This window comes from Simochromis diagramma, unplaced genomic scaffold (assembly GCF_900408965.1).
Source record: "Simochromis diagramma unplaced genomic scaffold, fSimDia1.1 OVJJ01000293.1, whole genome shotgun sequence".
NCBI classification, from domain to species: Eukaryota; Metazoa; Chordata; class Actinopteri; order Cichliformes; family Cichlidae; genus Simochromis; species Simochromis diagramma.
In genome coordinates, this window is record NW_024386801.1 from 5,248,457 (window position 1) to 5,272,303 (window position 23,847).

A 23,847-nucleotide genomic window follows, 5' to 3' on the forward strand; every position below is an offset into this window, starting at 1 on the left:
ATATTCTGGTGATTCATGCACTCACTTTACTTGGCTTCAGGAAGACACAAATTAAGTCATATTCTAATCTATAGATCCTCACTTCTTCTCTTATTCCTCTTTCACCGCCTCCGTCTACAATGAAAATGTTCAACATCATAATCTGGCACTCATATTACATCCTTTCTTTGATACTATGTCAGCATTTCCTTTCTTAACTGTATTATCAACTTCAACTCTTGATACCTGTAATGAATGCTCTGCTTGGTGTAGATATTGTACTGTAAATCCGCTTAGCATGCCTAGCGCTGAGCCCACCAGGGAAGGGTAGCTACACTTCTGCATCCTCACTCTGTTGCATGGGTTATAGCTGTAGTCTAATATCAAGTCTTTTGTGTGAAAATGTGTCCAAGTGGATTTTCAGACAGGTGGGTGAAAAATTGTCTTAGTATGTGGAAACAGAGATGCATGCATTTACAGATTGTTATACTAACCTGTGGACCGGAATCTGGGATCTTTCTTACATGGCTGAAAAGTCAAGGGAAATACAAAATTCTGCACATGGACACATACCAAAGCCTTCACATTTCTCTAGAGAAGTCCACAACACCACGCAGCTTTAAAGTACTTGATGATGAAAACAGTAGCTTAATGTAAAGGTTGTTTTGAGAGTAACATAACAGAAAATATCATTGGGGTGGTTAAATTAAATGGACTTGTCTCCCTGGAAACAACAATATATTTAACAAAATACAGTGCAATATGCGTCACAGATTATGGTTTCTTGTTAGGAGAAATATGCATAAAAAGCTACAAGGTCAGTAAAAAATATGCTAACTAATTGGTGATGGAGTCTGATTATTTGAAATTAATATTTCCTGTGTGGAGGTAGAAATGGTTGTCTCACCGCAGCAGAAAACACCAGCTAAACAATTTCAATGTGTGCAATCATAGTCAGATCAGTCAATAAAAGAGACCCAAGAACAGAACTCATACTCTAGGGACCTTGATCATATAAACAAGATTACATTAGACAAGTCAGTGCCTTTGGAAATTTAAAACTCAGAGTTTCATATCTTCAGTGTAACGAAAATGATAGAGCAAGCAGGATCATTCTATCATAAAATAGCTTAATTAGACTGTACCGATAAGTCTGTTTTTCTACCAAATGAGACACCAATTGAAGTCCACTTTTTAATTTCTGAAAAAGAACAGATGGAGGAAATTACTCCAACTTGTCAGTTTGCCACGGAGCATGTTATTCACTTCAACAACTGCTCAAGTTTAGTTCTCAAAAAGTACGGTGTACATTTCACATGCGGTGAATTACCATCACATGTGCCACGAGTAAAGTTTGCTTTCAGGGTTTTCTGCCAAGTAGACTCACTAAGATGTGATTTATGTTGCTGAAAATTTGGATTTTAACATTGACTCTTTTCTGGCACGATGCTTGTAGGAGCAGTGGTTACGCTGTCACAGCAAGAGAATTCCTGGTTTAAACCCACTGACTGGAAATATACTGAAACAAACATGTCCATTAACCTGCTTGGGCCTTTTTGTGTGGAGTTTGCATGTTCTCTCTGGGTACTCTGGCTTCTTCCCACAGACATGCATGCTAGGCTGATTGGTGATGCTAAATTGCCCAGGTGTTCATGTGAGCACGAACGGTTGTCTCTATGTGTTAGATGTGCAATAAACTGGTGCACCCCGCCTTTCCTCCTATGACAGCTGGGACGGGCTCCAGCATACCTTTACCCTTAGCTGGACAAGCAGTTTAAGACAATGGGTGGATATTATTCTTCCCTACACCTAACCAGTTTTGTTGACTAAACCTATTCAAACTGTAAGAGAAAACTGAATGGAATATAAAAGAATTGAAAGCTTTCTTCTAGAAAGCCTTTCTGGTGCAAAGTCGTGAAGGCAAACTTCTCTCAATAGCCATCACACCACAAAATGACATAAATAATAAGAATTCTACTGCTCTCCACTCTTCTCTTTCCCCATGTGTCTCTCACCCTCTTTGCTCATATATCACTCATTTGCCCAAAGTAATCCACATACCACTTTGCCTTTTCTTCTTAATTTGTATTCACCTTTTCTCCTGCTCGAAGGTTTTCATTTCTCTGTCTTACCTTGCATTTTATTCTTTGGCTGCGCCTTTTACCTTGATCGCTTCACTCTGTTCTTTTAAGAGTAATCTTGTCCTCTTTTTATTCTCTTTCACTTTTGCTCTCTCTTTTTTTTGTTAATTAAGAGGGACCGCGCACAGATTCAATTTCAGTGTCAGATCAAATAGATTTGCATTGCATATGCTGTTTTGCTTACTGTGCTGTGCCTCCTCTGTTAATCAAGACGTCATCTGTTCTCATGCCTTTTTCTCCGGCTTTCACCAGAATTTCAAGTTAGACATTTTAAGGAAGAAACACCATATTGATAACTTATTTCTCTCTCTCTCCGAGGGGCGAGTCATGTTTCCTCTTTCATCTTCCATTCATCTCCTCGTACTGCTTTTTCCCTCTGTTTTTCATCACCTTTTTTTTTTCATAAGTGTTGGTATTGTGTCCTTATTTGCCTGTCTCTAAATACTTGTCACATTTTTTAATTCTTAATGTCTTTGTTCTCTAAGTATAACAATCTCCATGTAGTCATTCGGTTCCTAATTACTGGGTCTACATGAAAACAGATCATAGTGTCTTTGAAGGCGCTAACTTTTTTGATGGGGCCAAACCAATTACCTCTCACATCATGAACAACTGACAGCTGCTTTCTGTATTGGTGAAAATCTAAGATAAGGCAGCGAGTGTGAATCCATTCCGCAAGCAGATCAGGAGAAAACAAAATTCTGTTGTTGTTTTTTTATTTGTTAAAATTATTTAACGACTGGTCTGAGTAAAACCAAGAGTCGTAACTGTTCCTTCTATCATTTCCCCCCGTCTTGTTGTTTTAGCTACTCTATTATCCTCTATAGTGCAATCTGTCAGCCTTTCTTCTTCTCAGAACATATCTCATCCCTCCCCTCATGTTTGAAATCTCTTTGGACTCCAAATGCTAATTCAGTCAGGCACTTAATCAGACATATTAATTCCATATCTCCCCTGATTGCACTAATTCCACTCTGCAACGAGTTCCTGTGCGGCATCCTCGGTTCAGCAGCATTTCAAACTGTTGTGCTAACCAAGGTCTGTAAAAGTGTTTCTTTTAAACAGCAAATTATAATGCTTTTACAGTGAATCTTTTGTAGGGATAATATGTTGAGGACAATGCTACATGCTGTAGTCTGTGATGTATCCCATTTTTCTCTTAGCCTTCAGCCCTACAGGGCTTCCAATTCTATTGGACTTGAAAATAGCCATGTTTTGCATCACTATAAAACACTACAGATGAAACTATTCTGTTACAATAGACAGACCTCATCCTGCACCGGTTTCTGAATTGCAGATAAGAAGATCTGGCAGTATGACATCATACCATCAGACACCATATTTCAAGCAAGTCTGGTTGTCAGTAGGAGTGATGATCAACTGTACTAGCACATACAGGCATGCAAACATACACAGGCACGCACACACACACTGACACACACACACATGGAGAAAAAAATCTGAATTTTCCAAAAAAGCCTGTAAGCCCTTATATTGTCTACCAACAAACTGTGCACATAGCTGAGGCATGTATTAATTAATAACATAGATTTGGTCACATTCTAATTTAATTAAGTCCCAGATCATGTAATTGAGAGAATTATGAAATGGCTTTCTTTGTTCCAGATAATTGTATTCTATCTAAATGCCTACTTTTAAGTCTGTTAATTTGTTTTATCTCGTCACCATTATCTTCCTCATTCTGTTGTTTTTAGTAGAAAATATAGCTTGGAATCCTTGTGTGCTTGTACAACACATCAAAGCAAAGTTGAGAGATTTCATGGATCTTTTAAAGCTCTTGATATAATCATACCGCTTTTAGTAGTAAAATACAATATAAAAGAGGAACAGTATGCACACATTTGCTCTAACATGTCTATAGACATTTAATTTTTAACAAAGGTGTTTATCGTGTATACAATGTGTTTCTTTCTTTTTTCCTTTTTTTCTCTTAGTGTCACTTACTGGTTGGTGAGAGCCTTCTACTAGACACACATGGATTTACCATTAGATAATGACAAATGGAAGGCTCAGCTGAGCTGATTTCAGCACTTACTGCTCCTTTGGGAGATGCATTTACCACACTGCAAACCACACGGGCCAGCCCCACCAAAGACCTTAATTGAACGAGTGGATGTGTAGTCAGTTGAATCATCCTGACATGCCTTTCTGGTCTTTTCTAGTGGGTAATGTAGTGTGACCTGCTGGTCAAAATATGCTGAGATCCTGGACAGAAAACAGTGAAGTAAGACTTTGTTAGGCTACATGGCTTGTTTTCTTTTTTTTAAGGCTGAGTATGGATTTAATCTGGTACAAATAAGTGTTGTTCCTTTTAATTTAACTACAACACCTTAGTGCTGCTTGTCTGTATTAGACTACATTTTTATCTTGTTTTTTTTCTTATTAGCTATTTTTTATTTGCAAACTCTCACTATCCTTACCTGTTTAGACCATTTTTTTTTAAAATAACACACTGCATAACGATGTTTAGAAAATAACAATGTATAATTTTGATGACATTGGGGATACATTTTCAAGGCTTGGCATTTATTCTATTATTCTAGATCATCCATGGGTTGCTATTTCTTACCTTGTAGTTAAATTACAAAATATAGTATACTGACTGAAGAAACACATCATACTTTCTTATCCTACAAATGTCCAAACACCATCAAAGTCGCAGCTGTCTCTGACAGACCAGACTTTTTTCTTAATTAGAAAAAAACACATACGTCTTTTAAAATACAGGATCGAAACATGCTTTTTAAAAATGTAATAATGTAGATCTTTGTCAGAGGAAGAGGAAAGTCAGAAGGCGTTTTCTGTGCTCTCTGTGGAGGATAGAAGGTGGGGGTGGAAGGGTGGTTACAATATTGATGTTGTTGATAATAACAACAGTGATAATGATTATAGCACATAGTCCATATCCATCATCGCTATCATCTACTTTGTCGACATAATTGGTCATTTTTAGCAAAGTTTAAGACAGATAGCACTGAATACTTCTCCCTCAACTAATTGTGTTACAATATTTATTGATAAACTTACTTATTCCAGTAAGGGATCTTGTCATTGCTTACCAATTTTAAACACGTATGTGTTATTTACAGCTATAGACTTGGATTGAGGTATACTTTTATTATGATGATAAATGATATTCTATTTATATTCCTACATATCATCAAGATTCATGACATGTTCATGAGTGCTAAACTATTCAGGTTCCTTTTTTCTTCCGTGAGCTACACTGTTGTGCAAAGTCACCTCTCCCCTCCTTTCGATGAGTTTATTTTGAGTCAACTACATCTGCTATAAATAGACCTACTCACCAAAGATCACCAAATCTGTGCCAATTGCCAATTGTCAAAAAGCTCTGGGGCTAGTGGGGGAAATTATTATTATTATTGCTGTTATAATTATTAAATGTATTCAATTGTATTAAACTGTATATAACTCATTGATGTCCATTCCATTCTGCTCTAGTCTTTTCAGTTTAACTTTGCATTAAATATGAGAAAGACATCTCTATGTTTGCAGTGTTTTGTGGCTATTAACTGGTATGTCTTTGGATTCAATGTAACCGTAATACAGAGACCATACTTACTGGCAATTTTGTGTAAATGAGAAATCTTTAATCAGGAATGGCTGTTATGATTGCCTGTTACTGTAGTAACAACCCACTTGATCAAACATACACTTATTTAGATTCAGGGTTCCTGCACTATACTAATGGATGCCATGCAGGATGGAGAGCTTTATCTCCATTTGCTTTTGTCCCCCATAATTTATTCAACAGGGTCTGTCCTCTGTGTGTCCGTGTTTGTGTGTTCAGGCTCTGAGTGTTTGTGTGTGTGCTGTGTGTATATGTGTTTTGCAGTGTGTTTGTGAGGTTTTATGGCTTTGACTGTCCCGTCGTCCCTGAGGAATGAGCTCTTCCGACATACAGTAGCATACTATAAAGTCCCTCTTGTTAGATGGAGGGTCTCAGAGGTACTAAAATATCAGCATCAGCAGAGAGTGCTGAGGAAGTAGTTGAAAGGAAAACTAACAAGATGACTCAATGATTATTTAGAAACAGTAAAGAGAATTTTGAATTAGGTGTACTCTATCCTGGGGGTTTAAAAAAATTGCATTTTTGGTAGCTGAGCAGATACATCATGATCTTTCCAAAAATGTGCATTATTCATGGACTCTATTTCATGGAGCCCTGGGGAATGGAGTGGACAGAAACTGTATTGCTACAAATCTATTTTAAAGTTTGCTTACATTTATCCTCTTTTATTTGCAGGTCCAGCATTTTGGTGGATTGAAAGCTAATATGTGGATGATTAAAACCCCTTGGATCTTGACTGAGCTGGCAGGTAAGACTTAGGCAGAGCTTGGCTCAACCTTGGTGATTTTCTTTCCTGGTCGAAGATATACATGGTTTGTTTGATGCTTTCAGAGAAAAAGATGCACACATAGAAATGTGTAAAAAAATATTTGTTTTGCTTATCATGCATATTTCATTGATATGAAATAAAGTATCATTTCACACCTATGTCTAAACCCAAAATTCTGATAATTGACCTTTTTGATCAAAACAAGCCTGTTTTTTTTTTTTTAAATCAAAGAACACTTTTGATATATTTTTCAAGGTTTGGCATCAGAACACATCTAAAGGTGTGGAATTAAGTCCAGTTAACACATTGGCAAATAAACTGGTCAGTTAATAACCTCATTGATGGAGATGGACAGAGAGAAACTTGATACTCCTGTAGACTTTACCCCATCACAGTGAAATGAGAAATGACTTGATGTTAGGCTGTGGATATAGTTGAAAAAGGAGCTAGAACTATTGAAGTGTAAAACTAAAAAGAAGCTTATGACTCTCAGTAGTTATTCTATGCTGGTGCCTATGTTCACAAAAAGTCTATTTTCACTAGACGTTTTACCTTTGTGTCAGGCGTTTTTTTTTTTTTCCTTTTTTCTTTTCGTATCTAAGAGCGTTGTTGGACTGCACACAGATATATGCCTCTGGAGTGAACAGCTCAACTCATGCATGTAACTTCTACTACATGTCTGTTCTACATTTGGTGTGAACTGCTGTCGCAGTGTCAGAAAGCTTTTACTGGCAAACACTATTCCTCTAGGCTGATGATACTGTTTCCCTGCATTGGCAATATGTTGTCATAATTTAATACGTCTATTATCCCTGTCACAATAAATCATCCTGGAGTTGTTGTTGTTTTTTTTTTTTTTGACCAATGCAACCATGAACCAGGTGCTGACTCTTTGGCATCTTTGAAACTTTGAAACCCTAGTGATGTCTTAAAAGCTCACTAATAAAAGTGCTGTCTGTCAGACCTTTTTAAAAGCTACATGGCATTCAAGTTATTTGATATGACTCGCATGAATAGTTGCTTTTGTGATTCACTTACTTCAAAGCTTCTTTTCATGTGGTATTTCTCTTATTTTCTCTTATTTTATCCACCCTTTATATCCATCCCAGTGGGGTAGGAGATTGAAAGTCTTCATGGAAATGATATTGAATTTGTGCAATGGAATCAATTGACATGTTTTTATTTCCTCTAAAATGCACCCTTTGCCTTTGGTGCCGAGTAGCAGAAAAACAGCGGGTTACATACATGTTCCCAAACATGTGCAGTCACAAGTGGTTTTGTGTTATTGAATGAAAAATATTGTAATTAGTCTTATTACAGAACAAGTGCAAATGTACAATATGCCTTTTCCAAAGAAGCCCTCTGTGTTTTCAGAATCTGTCTCTGGTGTCATTTAATTAGCAAACAACCCGATGGATCGCAACAAATTAGGATAAAGGCAGCTTAATTTTAAAAGTGCATGCTTTTATATTACTCCAGAAAGTGAGGATGTTGTCACTTTGTGAATATTTACAAAACCACATGTGAGGAAAAGGCTGAAAGCTACTTAAAGTAAAAAAAAAAAAATCATGAATTGTTCTTTTGAATTTACTTTCAAACCATTAGAGGTTCTTCCTCAGTGTAACTATTCTAAAAACAGTTTAATCTGTGCCACATTGCCTTTATTTGACATCTGTACCTTCTAGCTAAGCTTCTTTTAGCTGATTCTTTGCATAACTGACCTTCAGACTAGCTGATGTTAAAAAGGTAGTGACACATCAATCAAGGGGACATTACAAGACTGTGCCCTTGGACATGTTAACACTGAAATGATATTAAAGTAAGTCACATGTTCAGGAGTGTGTGTGTGTGTGTGTTCAAGCATTTTAGACTGCCTACGACACTTTTTATTTTGTCAGTGGATAATCATACATAATGATCTTAGTCCAACTGGATTATAAGTGTGTAACGATTAATCCGAAAGCTCAATAAATTAATTCTCAAATTCCGGTCTTATTTGAATATATTTTCTGACATTGCAGCTTCTAGCACTGTCTTCTGTTTTTAGATACCATCAGTGTGCTCCCGCTTATCTCTCATGTTCTCTCCATCCCAAACTCAATTACAGGGAGACCATACTGCCTGCATCACCAGGTTCACAGCCTCAGTACGACCTCTCCACAGCTCGGACAGACTCAAAGTGATGCATGCTCACCCTGACCTCAACCAGACACTAGAGTGACAGCAGTATACAGACTGACTCCTTCATTCGACATCCTTGAAAACTAGTTAGCAGCTATTTTCTGCCCACAGCCTCTCTGAAATGTTCACAGGGTGACAAATGATTTTATCAATATCTCTTGTCACCCGTGAGCCCCTACTGCCGACACAGCCCTTACTGTGAAACAAGAAAGCTGTCACCCAGTTTGTGAAAATCTGAAAATGCTAAGAGCACACATTAGAGACCCACAGTTGCACACATACACAGCTTGTGTGTGAAAATATGCAGAGGTTTTTATATGTTTTAATTTGAGTCAAAATGTGCACATCTTTACTTGAGTGTGCATTAGTTATGAGTGAGTGCAATAGTTGTGTATGTATGCGTTTTCAATGCCAGCAGACCTAAATGAGGCCCTTGGCACTTGTAGCCAATGAGGCTGGAAAATGAGTGTGTTTCATTCATCAGGAAACAGTCCAAGGGTCATCCTCTGACAGAGAGGGATGCGGGTGCCTTTGCATTTGCTCTGCATTTATGTTAAGCTGACCCACACCTGCATGTCCAACTATGATGTAATAATGCCACATCACACACCACGCTTTGGTGTTAAGTGGACTTTAAGAAGTACCTGACCTCTAAAAAGTCACAAGTGGGGAATGTTTACCTTACAATAACTTTTGCCTTTAACAATATAAAAGGGGAGAAAATGTAATGCTTTCCATGATGTGAAGCTTATTTCCAAGAGTCCACAGCTCCTGGCTGTGAACACAGCTGCAGCTACTCTGCCTGACTGATCCATGTGAAGATGGGGCGGGATATAGTTGTTGTTATTATGACTTCACCGGCGTCTGTGGTTAAATCCATTTTAATATGAATATGTCCAGGTGTCCTACTAGTTGAACCTGGACTGAATCTATCAGCTATATATTACCAACACACCACTGGTGTTTTGATACAGAGCCAGCAGAACAATGACTGCACCCACACGACCGCATGAAGTCAATATTTATGTGTTACAACAAGAATCCAATAACCAAAGCACGGCCATGGCCACAGCCAGAATCACAGCGGGAGCTGTATCATTGCAATGCTGCAATTTTTGACTTAAGCGAGGCGACCGTCTGTTTCTTCAGCACCAATTTTTGCAAGACCTGATGAACCAAATTCTACAGTTGGCTTTTTCAATGCAGCGATAAAGACCTTTGTCTGAACATTAGACAGACACAACATTCAAAATTGTCTAGAAAAGAAAAAAAAAAGATCTTCTGTGACCTTTTTAATAGTTTTTGTAAGATACAAACTGACAGATAAGCTGTTACTTTAGATAGAATCAGACAGAAAAATGTCTGAACTCTCTGGTACATTATCCATCTTTAATCGCAAAAAAAAAAAAAAATTTTTTAGTTCCCTCAGATGTTCAATTTTCATTGTGCACAATCTCATAAAGAATGTGGAAAATTTGAAGCTGAAGTATGCAACTAACGTGAGACAGCCTATTATGTGAAACCAACAGTGCATGTACAATTGTCTTTTCAACAGAAGACATCTTTTGCCTAGTAGTTAAACTGTGGAAATGAACAATATTAACATATTTATAGACCCAGGATTTTTTTTTAGTAAAGAAAGAAGTAAGTTTTTGACAAGTTAACTTATATGTCTTAAGAAATGTCTGGAAGGGATCCCATTTATTAACATCTGAGGTCCCCAGTTGCCTATATGCTTAAAATGTCAAAATGTCACTTCTTTTTCTCTGCTGTCAAATCTTGGAAAAGAGAGGTCTTTACTCTCCATCTTTCTCTCTTGTTCTATATATGTGTGTGTGTGTGTCTGTGACACTCAAAATACTGTTAAGGTAATGTTAATATTCATATGATCACACATACAGCTCTCCTCAGATTGGCAGCAACCTCTTTGCCCTCTCCATTTCTATTTAAACATGTTTTGGTGTCGTCAGAAAGAAAAAATCATGGAAACATGTACATTTTTAATGTAAATTCTTTGTTATATCAAACTATTTCTAAAGTCTTTCTCAATGCACATGTGGTTTTATGATAAGAACTGCAAAATGCATAGTGTGTTTAAAAAGGTTTGCTCGTGGTTAAGGTTAAAATTTTATAATTGCAATACATAAGCATTAGTCTTAGTCTTAGTAATAGTCTTAGTATGATGGAATTATCTTTTTTAGCATATCTTAGATCATTTCCATATGTATGTGCTCATTTTTAAGTATTTTAAGTATTTTTAAGCATTTTAACATTAACATTATTTGTCACTGAACACATTTGATAAGCTTATTTATAAGAGCATGCTGGGTTACTCAGTTTTTGTTACATGCATCAGATTCATTTCACCATCTTGTTATAGATGACACAGACAAGCTGTGAGTGAAAGAATGTAAGGCTGTGGGCATGGGAGCAGCTGTCAGTTTGTCTCACTTGGCTAGTTAGCACCAATTCAAAGTATTTGGCTTGTCTGTTTCACTTGAGTGGTTAAAAGAAAGACACTGAAAAAGAGCTGCAGTGTGACCATTTTCTTGTTTTTTGTTTCGTTTTTGTTTTTTGGGGGGGGGAGCCAGCATCCCTCAACATTACATTTTAAAGTGGCTTAATGTGCCCTTAACTGCAGAAATACAAGGCACAGTAATAGTGCATATCAAATCATAAATGTCGCTATATACATGTAGCATATATCAGTATTATAAATTATAATCCATCCTGTTATACACTCTATAGTCCAACAGCTCGCACAATGTAGGATAAAATAATTATGCATGTAACCTACTGGCATTTAAAAAGCCCTTTTCTTGCCTTACTGACACACAAAGTACTTTAGACCACAAGTCACATTGTTAAAAAGCATTCATACAGCACTTCAAGTACTTTATCTGTTTCACATCTCTGTGGCCAATTTGTAATCTTCAGTTAACCTAACATGTTCACTGTGGGAGAAAACCAGAGTACCCAGAAGAAACCAGCGCAGGCACAAGGTGCACATGCCAGCTTGGCAAAGAAATGCCCAGCTAAGATTCAAACCAGAAACCTTGCTGTTGGCAGGCAATGGTGTTAGCCACCCCTATGCCACCCTAATAATTCTAAATATTCCAGATATTGCTGTTATTTAACTGAAATTAAATCTAAATTTGGTTAAGGTTACGTTATTTATATCCATATGTAAATTTGCTTTACAGAAAAATGATAGCATTTGGCATCCCTTCATAAACACAAACACACCTATTGAAACCTTTTGTAATTAAACAAAATGAATCAAACCAAAAACAATTCTTATGGAGTTCAGTGGCAGCATCAGGGACAAAGCTGCCCTGTCTTTACCCCAATTAGGCTCTAATATAATGTGTGTGATTAAATGTGATGAAAGACCACAGGGAAAATGTGACTCTATATCAAAACTATGATCACATGATGAAAATATAAAGACATCTAATCGGTTTATTGTGCTGGCTCGAGAGAAAGAAAAAAGAAGGCTTGTGATGCATGTGGTGGGTATCCCTCCCACACTGGAATCCTTAAAGGATTCTGATTTATATTTGGAGCTGTTGCTGGCATTATCAAGAAGTGGCCTGATTTGATTTATATCTCATTAATCCCTCCTTCTCTTTTTCTTTCTTGCACTTTCTCCTTTCTCTCTTTCTCTACCATACATACCAACATTCCTCTGTCACAGATGTCTCACACTCTGCAATCTTTCATCATCTTTTCTCTTCCATGCAATGTGAAAGCTAAAGCTTCTGTCAGTCACTCTTTACAGAAAAGTTCATAATCAGCAAGCACTCGAGCATTAACTGAGTGTAGAAAGCGTCAGAGGAGTCCACTCTATTTTCCCCACCTTTCAAAGGAATTAATGCATTTGTAAGGAATGAATACAGGAAGTTCATGCTGTCCATAATAAGAAATCAGAATAAAATAACTCAGTGGCTTGTGCCAACTAGTCGCAGACTTATTTTGGGGGGCTTTAGCCCCACTTGAATTTCCTGCAGTGTAACTAAATAATTCAGCCTTTTCTACCCGATTTATAATGTAAAAATATGACAGACTTCAGAATTACAGTAGTCATAAGAAGGGCTAGACTTAAGACCATGTGGAAACTACCACTACCACTACGAATGTCCCATCCTATCTATTGGAGACATGTTTTTTAAATAAACAAAATATGCCATTTTACAGATGGCAGTTAATCTAAAATACTGACCCTGATTTTTATACCCCTTTTTCTCTTGTCATAATTATTTTTATTTAGACATTTTTATATATTTTTTTTCTCTGAACTTTGAGGACATTGTGCATTTTTATTTGTTAATTTGTTACATAACTCCATTCATTATCTGTGTATTAAATAAATTTGTTACAGTTCATGTATATGTAGTGATGGCAGGGCCTGTGAGCAATACAGTAAAGAACTGGTTGTTCTAGTCTTGAAGATTTTCCTTTATGCCCTTGTGCTCCAAACACGCCCATTAAGTCCACCTCAGCATCATTTAATTACACTGACCTGATTTTTGCAGGCTTTTTTCTTCTTTTTTCTTTTTTTTTTATTCCAGTGGTGTCCATCATTTTGACGACTATAAATATACTAATGGTATCTCAGCTTACATTGGCCATTGCCCTATTGTGACAGTATGGTAACATACACCAGGTTATGACCCATGAATAGAACGTGCAATAAGGCTGTGAGAAAAGCTGTATTTTGGTCATTTAACATCTCTTGCCTTGTGATAAAAAAAAACAGTTCTACAGCAGAGGAGTGGGATGTTAGTAATGTTACACACCATGCAGATCACTAATCCTTGATGGGATTAGAGGAATACCTCTTGGCATGTGCATAAAAGTCCCAACACGTCATTGGCTGTCTAGCACACTTAAAACTGATTGAGTCAGGGAGGACTCCAAAACATGCGCAAATAGAAATGTATGAAGCGGCATGGAGAGGCCCAAGAGGCTGATGTATCTCCATCCCTCTGATGAGGGCTGAATTTAAAGTGCTTGTGGAGTTAGCATGGAGGTCTTGCAAAGGCTCTGTTGATCCTGCACTGTAGGCTTTTGTGCAATTGAATCACACAGGCAGGTAGACAAACATTATTTGGACATCTGGACCGCTTTACTGTCAGAGTATGGATGGCAAGCATCATTTGTCAAATCAGGTCTCATGATTGCTTATACTACTTGTAACAGAGGTACCATCACTGTCTGCCTTAGACAAAGGTTTCTGCTCAATGATGCAGTTCCTCCAAGCGAGCACAGAACTAGAATGGAGCAAGTAGACTGCAGAGGGAGTGCCAGTCTGAGAGCATGGAAGCAAGCATTAGACTCGGGGTGAAAGTCCAGTGGGAAATAAGCGGTCTAGTAACCACTCCACAGGTGGATGCTGCAAAAACTTTTTCATCTTTCATTATTGGCTGCTTGATGAGGCAATAATTTGGAGCAAATACTGCAGAAGCAGCCCTAAGAAGAGCCTGTGTGGACAACAGGGGCACAAAAGAAAATATTCACAACTCCACATAACAGTTTCTGTAAAAGCAAGAAATGAATTCACAAATATTGCAGGTCTGGCTGTTTAATTGTCTCCACTTCTGTTAAGCAGGGTCGCGCTTCAGTATGTCTGCAAGACAAAGAGACAGCTGGCAGTTCATAATCTGTTAGGACAAAAGTTGAAAATGCTTTCTTTTCTTAATCCTATTTTCCTTATCTCTTTTCATCTAATTCCATCACAGCACTATGTAAATCCAATTTTGCTGCTTTCATTGTCAGTGTGGAGATATATTGTTTTGCTCTGTAAATCAACTTGATCTTTTCTACTGCCACAGTTTGGATTCTGTTCTGCTGATTCATTGTTTATCTTTTATCAAGGTTTGATCTGTTGAAAAGGAGGATGAGTAAATAGTGGAGATACAGGGAGTGAGGAAGTTTTCAGAAGTCTTAACTGAAGCATGTTTTTAGTAGGTCATTATATTCATTCATGGCATTGAAAAGACATTGTTTTCACCTAAAAAGATGTGTATAATAAAGATGTGTATACAAAAATTCAGCTTCATATATTAATATTTTCTTCTTGCAGTGTCAATAGAACATCCAAGCATAAATCTTGTATTAAACCATGTGCTGCACTAAACCCTGTTGTTTTGTGCAAGGTTTTAATTTCGAACAAATTAAAACTGCAACAGTGGAATGTGATTTTCAGCCTGGTGTGTGATCTCTGTCACATTTGCTCAGTCCCCCTGTATGAAAACAAATTCTTTTTCCACCCCCAGGCTTTGGCTGCTTGGAATTTAAATTTTGCAATTGAAGAATTAATGGAGTCAGTAATCAAGCAATTAATCAGTAGTTACAGTAATAGCCTCCCCATTCTTAAGTGAAGAGCTTTCTATTGGAGATTAGGCTGTGTGTTGAATACACTGTATGCCTACAGAAACTATGAATATTGCATCCCAACAACACTGCAGTGTTACTGCATGTCTTCATTCGCAGTGCTTTTCCAATTAACACAACAAGAGAAAATCTTCTGGTCTTTTTCACAAGGAAATTGTGCTTTTCCTTCTAAATAGACAAATTGTGTTGAATAAAACATTTTTGAACACTGTAATTTGTTAATATTCTTTCTAAATTTTGATGTTGACTCAGTGACAATTAACAGAGCTGTTCATTTGTGATTAGTTTCTTTAAATATAAAAGATATTTTACTTAATTAATATATAACACATCTCAAGATAACTCTTATCTCAGAGAGCTCTTTCTGTTATTGTTGAAAGATTAAACCTTGTTGTGTGAAAGACATTGTGTTCTGTTACAAAAATGTTTCACATTTCCTGAGCTATTCATAGCCGAACAACACATATTCCACAGTGGTTCAGTATTTATCACTGACATTTCACTGGAGGTTGAAAATCTAACAGTATAGTTTACATCTTTTTCTTCATGTTCACATTGATTTTCTGAACATGCTCCAGTTTCCTCCCACATTCAAAAACATTCAGGTCAGGTAGATTAGAGGCTCTATAAATGTTTCCCTTTATCTGTGCTAGCTCTGTGACTCACTTCCGACCTGCCCAGAGTGGTTCCCTGTTTTTCACTTAGATAGTAGTGAGGAAAAAATGACAATAAAAAAAACATATACTAATGAACTGTATAATAAGCAAAGCAATGAGAAAGTTGTATGACTCAACATAATAAGAGTGTTGTAATTATTGTATTTGAATTCGTTTTTGAACAATGGTGTTGCAATGTAGTCATTAATAATAAGCCGGTAAAGTCCAGAGATGTTATACTGAACATGAAATTAATCAATATGTCAGCGATGTGTCTTTCAGTGGGTTTATTATTCCACAGAATGGATATGATTATGTTTAACACTAAAACACACACATACATTGATTATAGAAAACCAACGTTTTTTTTTTTTATCTTTGTGTGACAGACACATTTGGCTGAGATATTAATTGACAATGAAGGACATCAGAGCATCAGTGGCATTTATGGCATTTAACTGTACTGACCTTTCACTTATTAAGTAGCTGAATACACATATTGTATAAAACATGTAAGAAAAAATGTATGAAGTGCTTAGTAAAAAAGAAAAAATATTTTGAATGGTCTAATGGTTTAAGGTAAAATGTCTCAGACTTTAAAAGCCAACTTGGGCCCTGGGAATATAAAAAAGGCACTGGTTAGTCAACCTACTGCAAGTTCCTTGAGTAAAGTTTATTAAAAAAAAAGAAAAAAAAAAGTAAAGTGTATATTCAGCAGAAAGCAAATAAAGAGAGGCCACTGTTGTAGTGTTGACCTCACTGCTAGTCTACATTTCAGCTGCTTAATGTTCCTGCCTTAACTCACAGTGCTTTTCCAGTTAACATGAAAAGAGAAAATCTTAACCTTAATCTTTTTAAGGAAGTTGTAAACAGAGCTGTTAATTTGTGATTTATAAAAAAAAAAATAAAGAAAAAAACCCAAATGGAGAGGCCACTGTTGTAGTGTTGAACTCATTGCACGTTCTCTAAATCGATATACACACACATATTATATGTGTATATATATCTATATATAGATATATATAGATATATATTTTCACTTGCTTTCATGCCTTTTGTTTGCTGAATTGTGAGTTGTAATCAGAGGTTTCTAGATATCTTGACTCGATTGAAGGACTAGTGGGTGTTGAGCTTATTATTATTTATGCTCCTCCACACTGAAATATAAATCACAACGCAGCAGTCATGGCTGCTTTTTTCATTTTTTTTTTCACTCGTTCCCTTCTTCTGCAAACAAACAGCACAGAAATCATTTGTTTTTTCAGGAATTTGGATTATGTGACTGAGATATAAGGACATTGTGCCTGAAAACGCATTTCTATATAAGTTCCTAGTTTGTGTGTGGATGTGGTTAATGGTTGCTACAAGACAGTATACCTTTTTTAAGGCTATCCTTGTGCTAATAATTTGAAATGGCATGGGATAAACTTTAGCATGCATTAGACTTGTTCACACACTTACCTAATGGGTGTCTTCTCTTTTCTCTTTCTCATTTCATTCCAGTGGGCCAAAATCCTCTTTTAAGAGAGTGAAAGACCAGTCAATGAATTATGAATGTTAAACAAGATGACCTCCTCTCAGCAGCAGCAGATGATGCGAGGTCCTAGGTGGAACCGGGCCTTGTCCGACCCTTTGTTTGTTCTGCTCCTGGCCCTCCAGCTGCTGGTGGTCGCAGGACTGGTTCGCGCTCAGACGTGTCCCTCTGTCTGTTCGTGCAGTAACCAGTTCAGCAAAGTCATCTGCACCCGCAGAGGCTTGCGGGATGTTCCTGATGGCATCTCTACCAACACACGCTACCTGAATCTGCAAGAAAATCTTATTCAAGTCATAAAAGTGGACAGCTTCAAACACCTAAGACATCTAGAGATTCTACAGCTGAGCAAAAACCACATACGCAAAATTGAGCTTGGGGCCTTCAATGGACTGGCCAGCCTCAATACCTTGGAGCTATTTGATAACCGCCTCACCACCATCCCAAACGGGGCTTTTGAGTACTTGTCCAAACTAAAAGAGCTTTGGCTAAGGAATAACCCCATAGAGAGCATTACCTCCTATGCTTTCAACAGAGTGCCCTCATTACGAAGGCTGGACCTTGGGGAGCTCAAACGGCTCAACTACATATCTGATGGGGCCTTTGAAGGGCTGAGCAATCTGCGCTACTTAAATCTGGGAATGTGCAATCTGAAGGAAATTCCCAATCTTATTCCCCTAGTGAAGCTGGATGAACTGGAAATGTCAGGAAATCAGCTATCTGTCATCCGGCCTGGTTCATTTAAAGGGCTTATACACTTACAAAAGCTGTGGATGATGCATGCCCAGATCCAGACCATAGAAAGGAATGCTTTTGATGACCTGCAATCACTTGTGGAACTCAATCTGGCCCACAATAACCTTACCCTCTTGCCCCATGATCTATTCACTCCTCTACATCACCTGGAGAGAGTGCACTTACACCACAACCCTTGGAATTGTAACTGTGACATCCTCTGGCTAAGCTGGTGGCTTAAGGAGATGGTACCTGCAAACACCAGCTGCTGTGCCCGCTGCAGTTCACCTCCTCACCATAAGGGACGCTACATTGGTGAGCTGGACCAGAATTATTTTCACTGTTATGCTCCTGTTATTGTGGAGCCTCCCACAGACCTAAATGTAACAGAGGGAAGTGCTGCAGAGTTGAAATGCAGAGCCAGCTCTTTAACCTCAGTGAGCTGGATTACACCCAATGGTTCCATCATGACACACGGTGCATACAAGGTCAGAATCTCTGTGCTGAATGATGGCACACTGAACTTTACCAATGTTACCATGCAGGACACAGGTACATATACGTGCATGGTGAGTAATTCTGCAGGTAACACAACAGCGTCTGCCACACTCAATGTTTCCTCTACGGAAAGCAGTTTCAGCTACTTTACTACAGTGACAGTGGAGACAATAGAAACCCCGCATAATGAAGGCTTCACCACTACTGTCCAACAGAAGGTTGGCCCCACACCCTCTGCTGGTACATGGGAGTCTATCTCACCAACCTCTACAACAACCACCACCGTCCGAACCGCACTCTCCACACGTGCCACAGAGAAGACTTATACAATTCCCGTCACAGAGGTGGGTGGTGAGGGATTGCAGAATGGCTTGGATGAGGTAATGAAGACAACCAAGATCATCATTGGCTGCTTTGTTGCAATCACACTCATGGCAGCTGTCATGCTTATTATCTTCTATAAGATGCGCAAACAACACCACCAGCAGAATCACCATGCACCCACACGCACTATTGAGATCATCAATGTGGACGAGGATTGTGTAACAGGAGGCCCAGGCATGGAGGGCCACCTTACTCTGCCTCCTCTTGAGCACGAGCACCTCAACCACTATAACACCTATAAGACTGCATACAACCATGCCTCCACAATCAATTCTATACACAGCTCAGCGCACGAACCTTTGCTAATCCGGGCCAGCTCAAAAGACAATGTACAAGAGACCCAAATCTAATACTTTTGTGAGACATTTTAAAACTGATGAAATTACTTACAGGCATTATTGACAGAACATTACTGACCTTTGGTTGCGAGGACTGCGGCTGACGCTCGGAATAACAGACTTGTGTTTGGCAAATCAGCGACTAGCAATGTTAATTCAGTGACTTTGGGAATTAGAGTATGTCTACTGTTTCAAAAAGTGTCTTTACAAAGCAGAAGTTATTTATTTAAGAAAAAAATGTTGTGGTTAAATCACGAAAACTGTATTCTGCAATTATTTTTTCAACACTTAATTCATGTGGGTTTTTTTCTTCTTTTTTCCTCGCATATCACAAAATTGGTTTACTAATATACTTTCAACTTCTTTCAAAGATGTGTCAAAAAACATGAAACAAAGTATTGTTCCTTTATTGTTCTTTTTTTGGTATAGCTGCCGATTTTCGATCAGATGACACGGTAACCTCATTTTCCCCATTTATCAAAGAATCCTAGAGCACATTAGTGATTTTCTCAGCTGTGGATTAATTGATGAAATCTTTTGTGACCGTCTCTAACTGAGATGAATTAAACACTTGTTCATCATTTTGGAGTGAGTGACAGAACTGTCAGTGATGGAATCTGATCATTATTCACCGTTTAATTATCTGTCACATACATTAGGCACTCTGCGCTGTCATCAATAGGCTGAGGACCTGAAAAGAGGGAAATGCATCCATTTCTGCTACTGTAAAAGTTGAAGCTCACTGCTAGAAGGACAGTTTTGTTAAATTAAATACTGTTGATCTATATGTCTTTGTGTTTCTATTGTATATGTAAAATTTAAAATGATCCCTGATCTCAAATTTGTCTTGACAAATCTCATTATTATAGAAAGCATATAATAAATTGCATTAAGAACCATTGAAATTCTGAAGGTCATGCTACAGAAGCAGCATTAAAATGTACTTTAGAAAGAACATAATTATGACTGGAGAGGATGGGAATAATGCCTGTGCAGATGTACATGACCTCAAATTCTGGCAAACACCCACTGCCTCAGAATATTTCCAGTGTATCATGGCTTCACCTTTACCTTGCAGTGCTGTGTAGTGTTGCATATGAAGATGATTGCTTTGAAGCCCCATTTTCATGCTGGGACCCCTTACCTCATCTGCAGTACTGCAGGAGTGCTGTCAGAAGTAGACTGATGAGCGGAAGAAAGAGCTTAAACCCTTTATACAGCTGTCTGAGCACATTGCCTGTCATCTTTGTGCCATATTTCCACATGGGCAGTGCCTGGCAGTCCCAGATTCACACCCTGCTCCCGCCAACCACAGAACTTGTCCCTGAGTGGCAAGGCTTAGCTGCAAGAGGCTTATGGGGTGAATGTGTGGGATCGGGCATCAACCAGATGTTTGGGTTGCACCTGACTCTCTCCATCGTTAGTGACAACACAATTTACATTTTAATTGATGTGCCTGTGGGCTTTGGATGGGCACAGCTCTGCTGCCATCCATACCCTGGAAAGCATTTCAAAGTCCCAAATGTAATGAATGGTGCCAAGCACCATAAATGCAGTGGTTATGCAGACATTTGAGATGGCACAGGTTTATTTTTAGCAAGTTGACTGTGGTTTTTATTCAACAGAAAAATTTGCAAAAAAAAAGTTAGGCCACTCAAATTCTTAATTCGGTTTGGGTTTTTTTTTGTTGTTTTTTACACTTGCAGTAATGCAATCCAGAAAGGAATGCCTCTATTAAAGATGATGTCATGTGCTTTCTGTGGATTCACCACGCATATCATTTAAGTAAAAGCTGGTACTCCACTGAGAATTTGAAACATTTGTCCTCTATTAGTTCAAAACATGTCTGGAAAAAAATATATGAAAACAGTCCACTGCTGTGGTCACTTTTAGATGAATGTTTTAAGTTCTGAAAGCTATTCAGAATAATGATTTAAGAAGTGAAAGATTTTCTGTGGGCTTTTCTTCAAAATCATTTACATATTTTACAGAAAATATAGCAAAAAACACAGTTTTCCTGTCAAGATAACAAGCAGCAATGTCTATAGGTCTGCACGTTACACCACCTGTTTCACAAACACATGGGCTACCACAGGTAACAATCAAACAAAAAAAAAAAAACCCACTGTCTACTATACAAGTTTGTATACTATACAAGCCTCATTCAAAACTTCCACGAAGCCAAGCAAAATAAACCAATTTTTACAGAAGTTTTAAAAGAATTCACTCTCATTCAAGTGGTTATGTGTCACTATGAATAAAGGCAAATTAACAAAACAGCTTTAACCGGACATAAGTGCAAACCTTTTACAGCCAATACAGATTTTAGCTTAAATTGAAAAAAAGAATAAAATGCTGCACCCCTTAGCTTAATGCATAGAGTATGGAGATTAAATGAGATACAGTGTTAGTTTGCCTCAGAACAATATGATCTATGCTTGATTCACACCGAGTTTTTATTACCTGGGATACCTGATATATGTATTACAGTTGCACAGATTATATATTTTAATTAATTCATAATCTGTAGTGTAAAAAAAAACACACACACACACTCCAGCACTCCACACAAACACACACACACACCCTATAATGCAGAGTATATTTAAGAATATTAATTCTATTAAAGTAATTTTATTTTCACAGCTTTTTTTCTCTGCCAGATAAGGAATTATGGAGGTTTAAGATGAGCACCATTTGAGATGCAAGTGTTTATTGCATGTAGTGTTTCAAGGTGTTTTGATAACCAAGACGTTCTGAATGACGTTCTGAAATCAGAAGTTCTGATGTGCTGTGTACAGCACAGACGTGGGGAATACTGTAGATTCCTAAATAAAATGAGGTCACCGGGTAATATTAGTCCAGATTTAATGAATGATTCCCCTTAATTTTTTTTCAACAACTGGACGGGATTCACCCCATAATTGCCCTTATGTGGAGACTGGCACATTTGTAAACCATATTGTGCGTGCGTGTGTGTGTGTGTGTGTGTGTGTGTGCGTGTGTGTGTGTGTGTGTGTGTGTGTCATTCTCTGTTTCAGTTCATACTGGCAGGCACGGGATCACGATTCTCCTCAGTTTATGTTGAGAGTGTAACCATCTTTCCCTTCTGCCTTTAGTTGGAGGTAAACTGTCTGAAAATTTCAATGGTAACTTTGTTGCATTTTAGTCAAGCTGTCTCATGTGTGTAAGATATCTAAAATATTTTTGTCAATATTCCTTTTTTTCACATCCTTTTCTTTTTCTGAGAAGGAATGCTGTTCTAGTGGTAGATTTATATAAAATACATTTTGAGAATAAAATATAACAAAAACAAAAATTTTTAAATTTTGATTTTACATGTGCCAACAACCTGTTCGAAAAGTGAAAAAAAAAAAAAAGATAAATATGTTGTAAAAGAATAAGAGATCGATTTTCATGTAAGCATTCTTTCATGACCTTTAAAAGATACGGAGATCGATTATAGAGACCAGTTTGTAGTTCATACACAAAATATGGTTCAAATAAACTATTGTTGTTTTTCTGTATTGTCTGATCCTTGTTTTCAACCTCTGTATTTATTACAGATATCATAGTTGATGTGAATATTTACCTTTTTTCTTCATCTGAAAAAAAAAATTATGCATACATAGTTGTACAGGAAAAACTCACAGGGCTAAATCTACAAAATCACATATAAAATTTCTCACATCCTGTCAGTAATTTCTGAGGGAAAAAAGGAATTTCAAAGACAAAGCAAACAAACTTTTGGTAAATATCAGTGTTCTTTAGTCCTAGTTAGTTCTCAGCCATGGTACTAGCTTGCATGCTACATAAACAGGACTGATAATTAAATTTATATAATTTATTTGGCACTGGATTACTTAGTAGCTTAACATTACAAACTAAACAAATGGAGAACTAATAAAACCATATTAGTGAAAAAATATCTTATCTAAAGCAAAGCACAAGGCAAACACGATGATTGTATTTTTCTAATTAAATTCTCCATTATCTGCATCCACGGGACATTGTTCCAGTTGATAATCAGCCAAGTAAAGTCAGATTCTGAATCTTGATATGACTGATGGAAAGTCATATGAGGAAGTGAAAACTAATAGTCATAAGTTGTTAACAAATGAAATAGCTACAACATCAAGCTGGGGCTTTCGAGCAGTTTTGCCGAGAACAAGAACATTCAATGTTATTTAAAAAAATAAAAAAATAAAATAAAAAAATAAATGCATCAGACTCTTGCTTGCTATTTTTGGATAGATGAAGATGCCGCTGATTGATTACAGTGAAGGACCTGGGCTAGATTCAACCCCAAACTTCCATGGTAAGGATCAGGCCCAACTGAAATGTGTGGCCGTAAAAACAAACAATAACTTAGAGGAATGTTTTTTGATTCTAAGATATAAATAGCACAATAGATTCCAGCCAGGTATGAGTAAAGGAACCACAAATTGGCAGTCAAAAAAGCAGACAAAAAAATGAATGGAAGATTCACAATAATTGAAGAATTTACATAATGCAGTAATGGCATAATGTCATTAAAAATATTTGCTACTTGCACCCAAGACTTCCAACTGCCACTCAATAGAAACAGAAGGGGGGTGTTAAATACATTTAGAGAAACTATAATGT

General features: G+C 37.4%; 1 protein-coding gene across 4 annotated transcripts in view; it reads left to right on the forward strand.

Annotated features, from left to right (window-relative positions):
- Positions 1 to 23,416, forward strand: part of LOC120729579 (leucine-rich repeat-containing protein 4C-like) — a 152,969-nt gene extending 129,553 nt beyond the window's left edge. For all 4 annotated transcript variants that reach the window (XM_040025291.1, XM_040025288.1, XM_040025290.1 and 1 more), the window contains 2 exons: positions 6,409 to 6,481; positions 17,239 to 23,416. In XM_040025291.1, the coding sequence (XP_039881225.1) occupies positions 17,290 to 19,233 (1,944 nt within the window). In that variant the 5' untranslated portion in view covers positions 6,409 to 6,481; positions 17,239 to 17,289 and the 3' untranslated portion in view covers positions 19,234 to 23,416. The remainder of the gene's footprint in view (positions 1 to 6,408; positions 6,482 to 17,238) is intronic.
- The last annotated feature ends 431 nt before the right edge of the window (positions 23,417 to 23,847 follow it).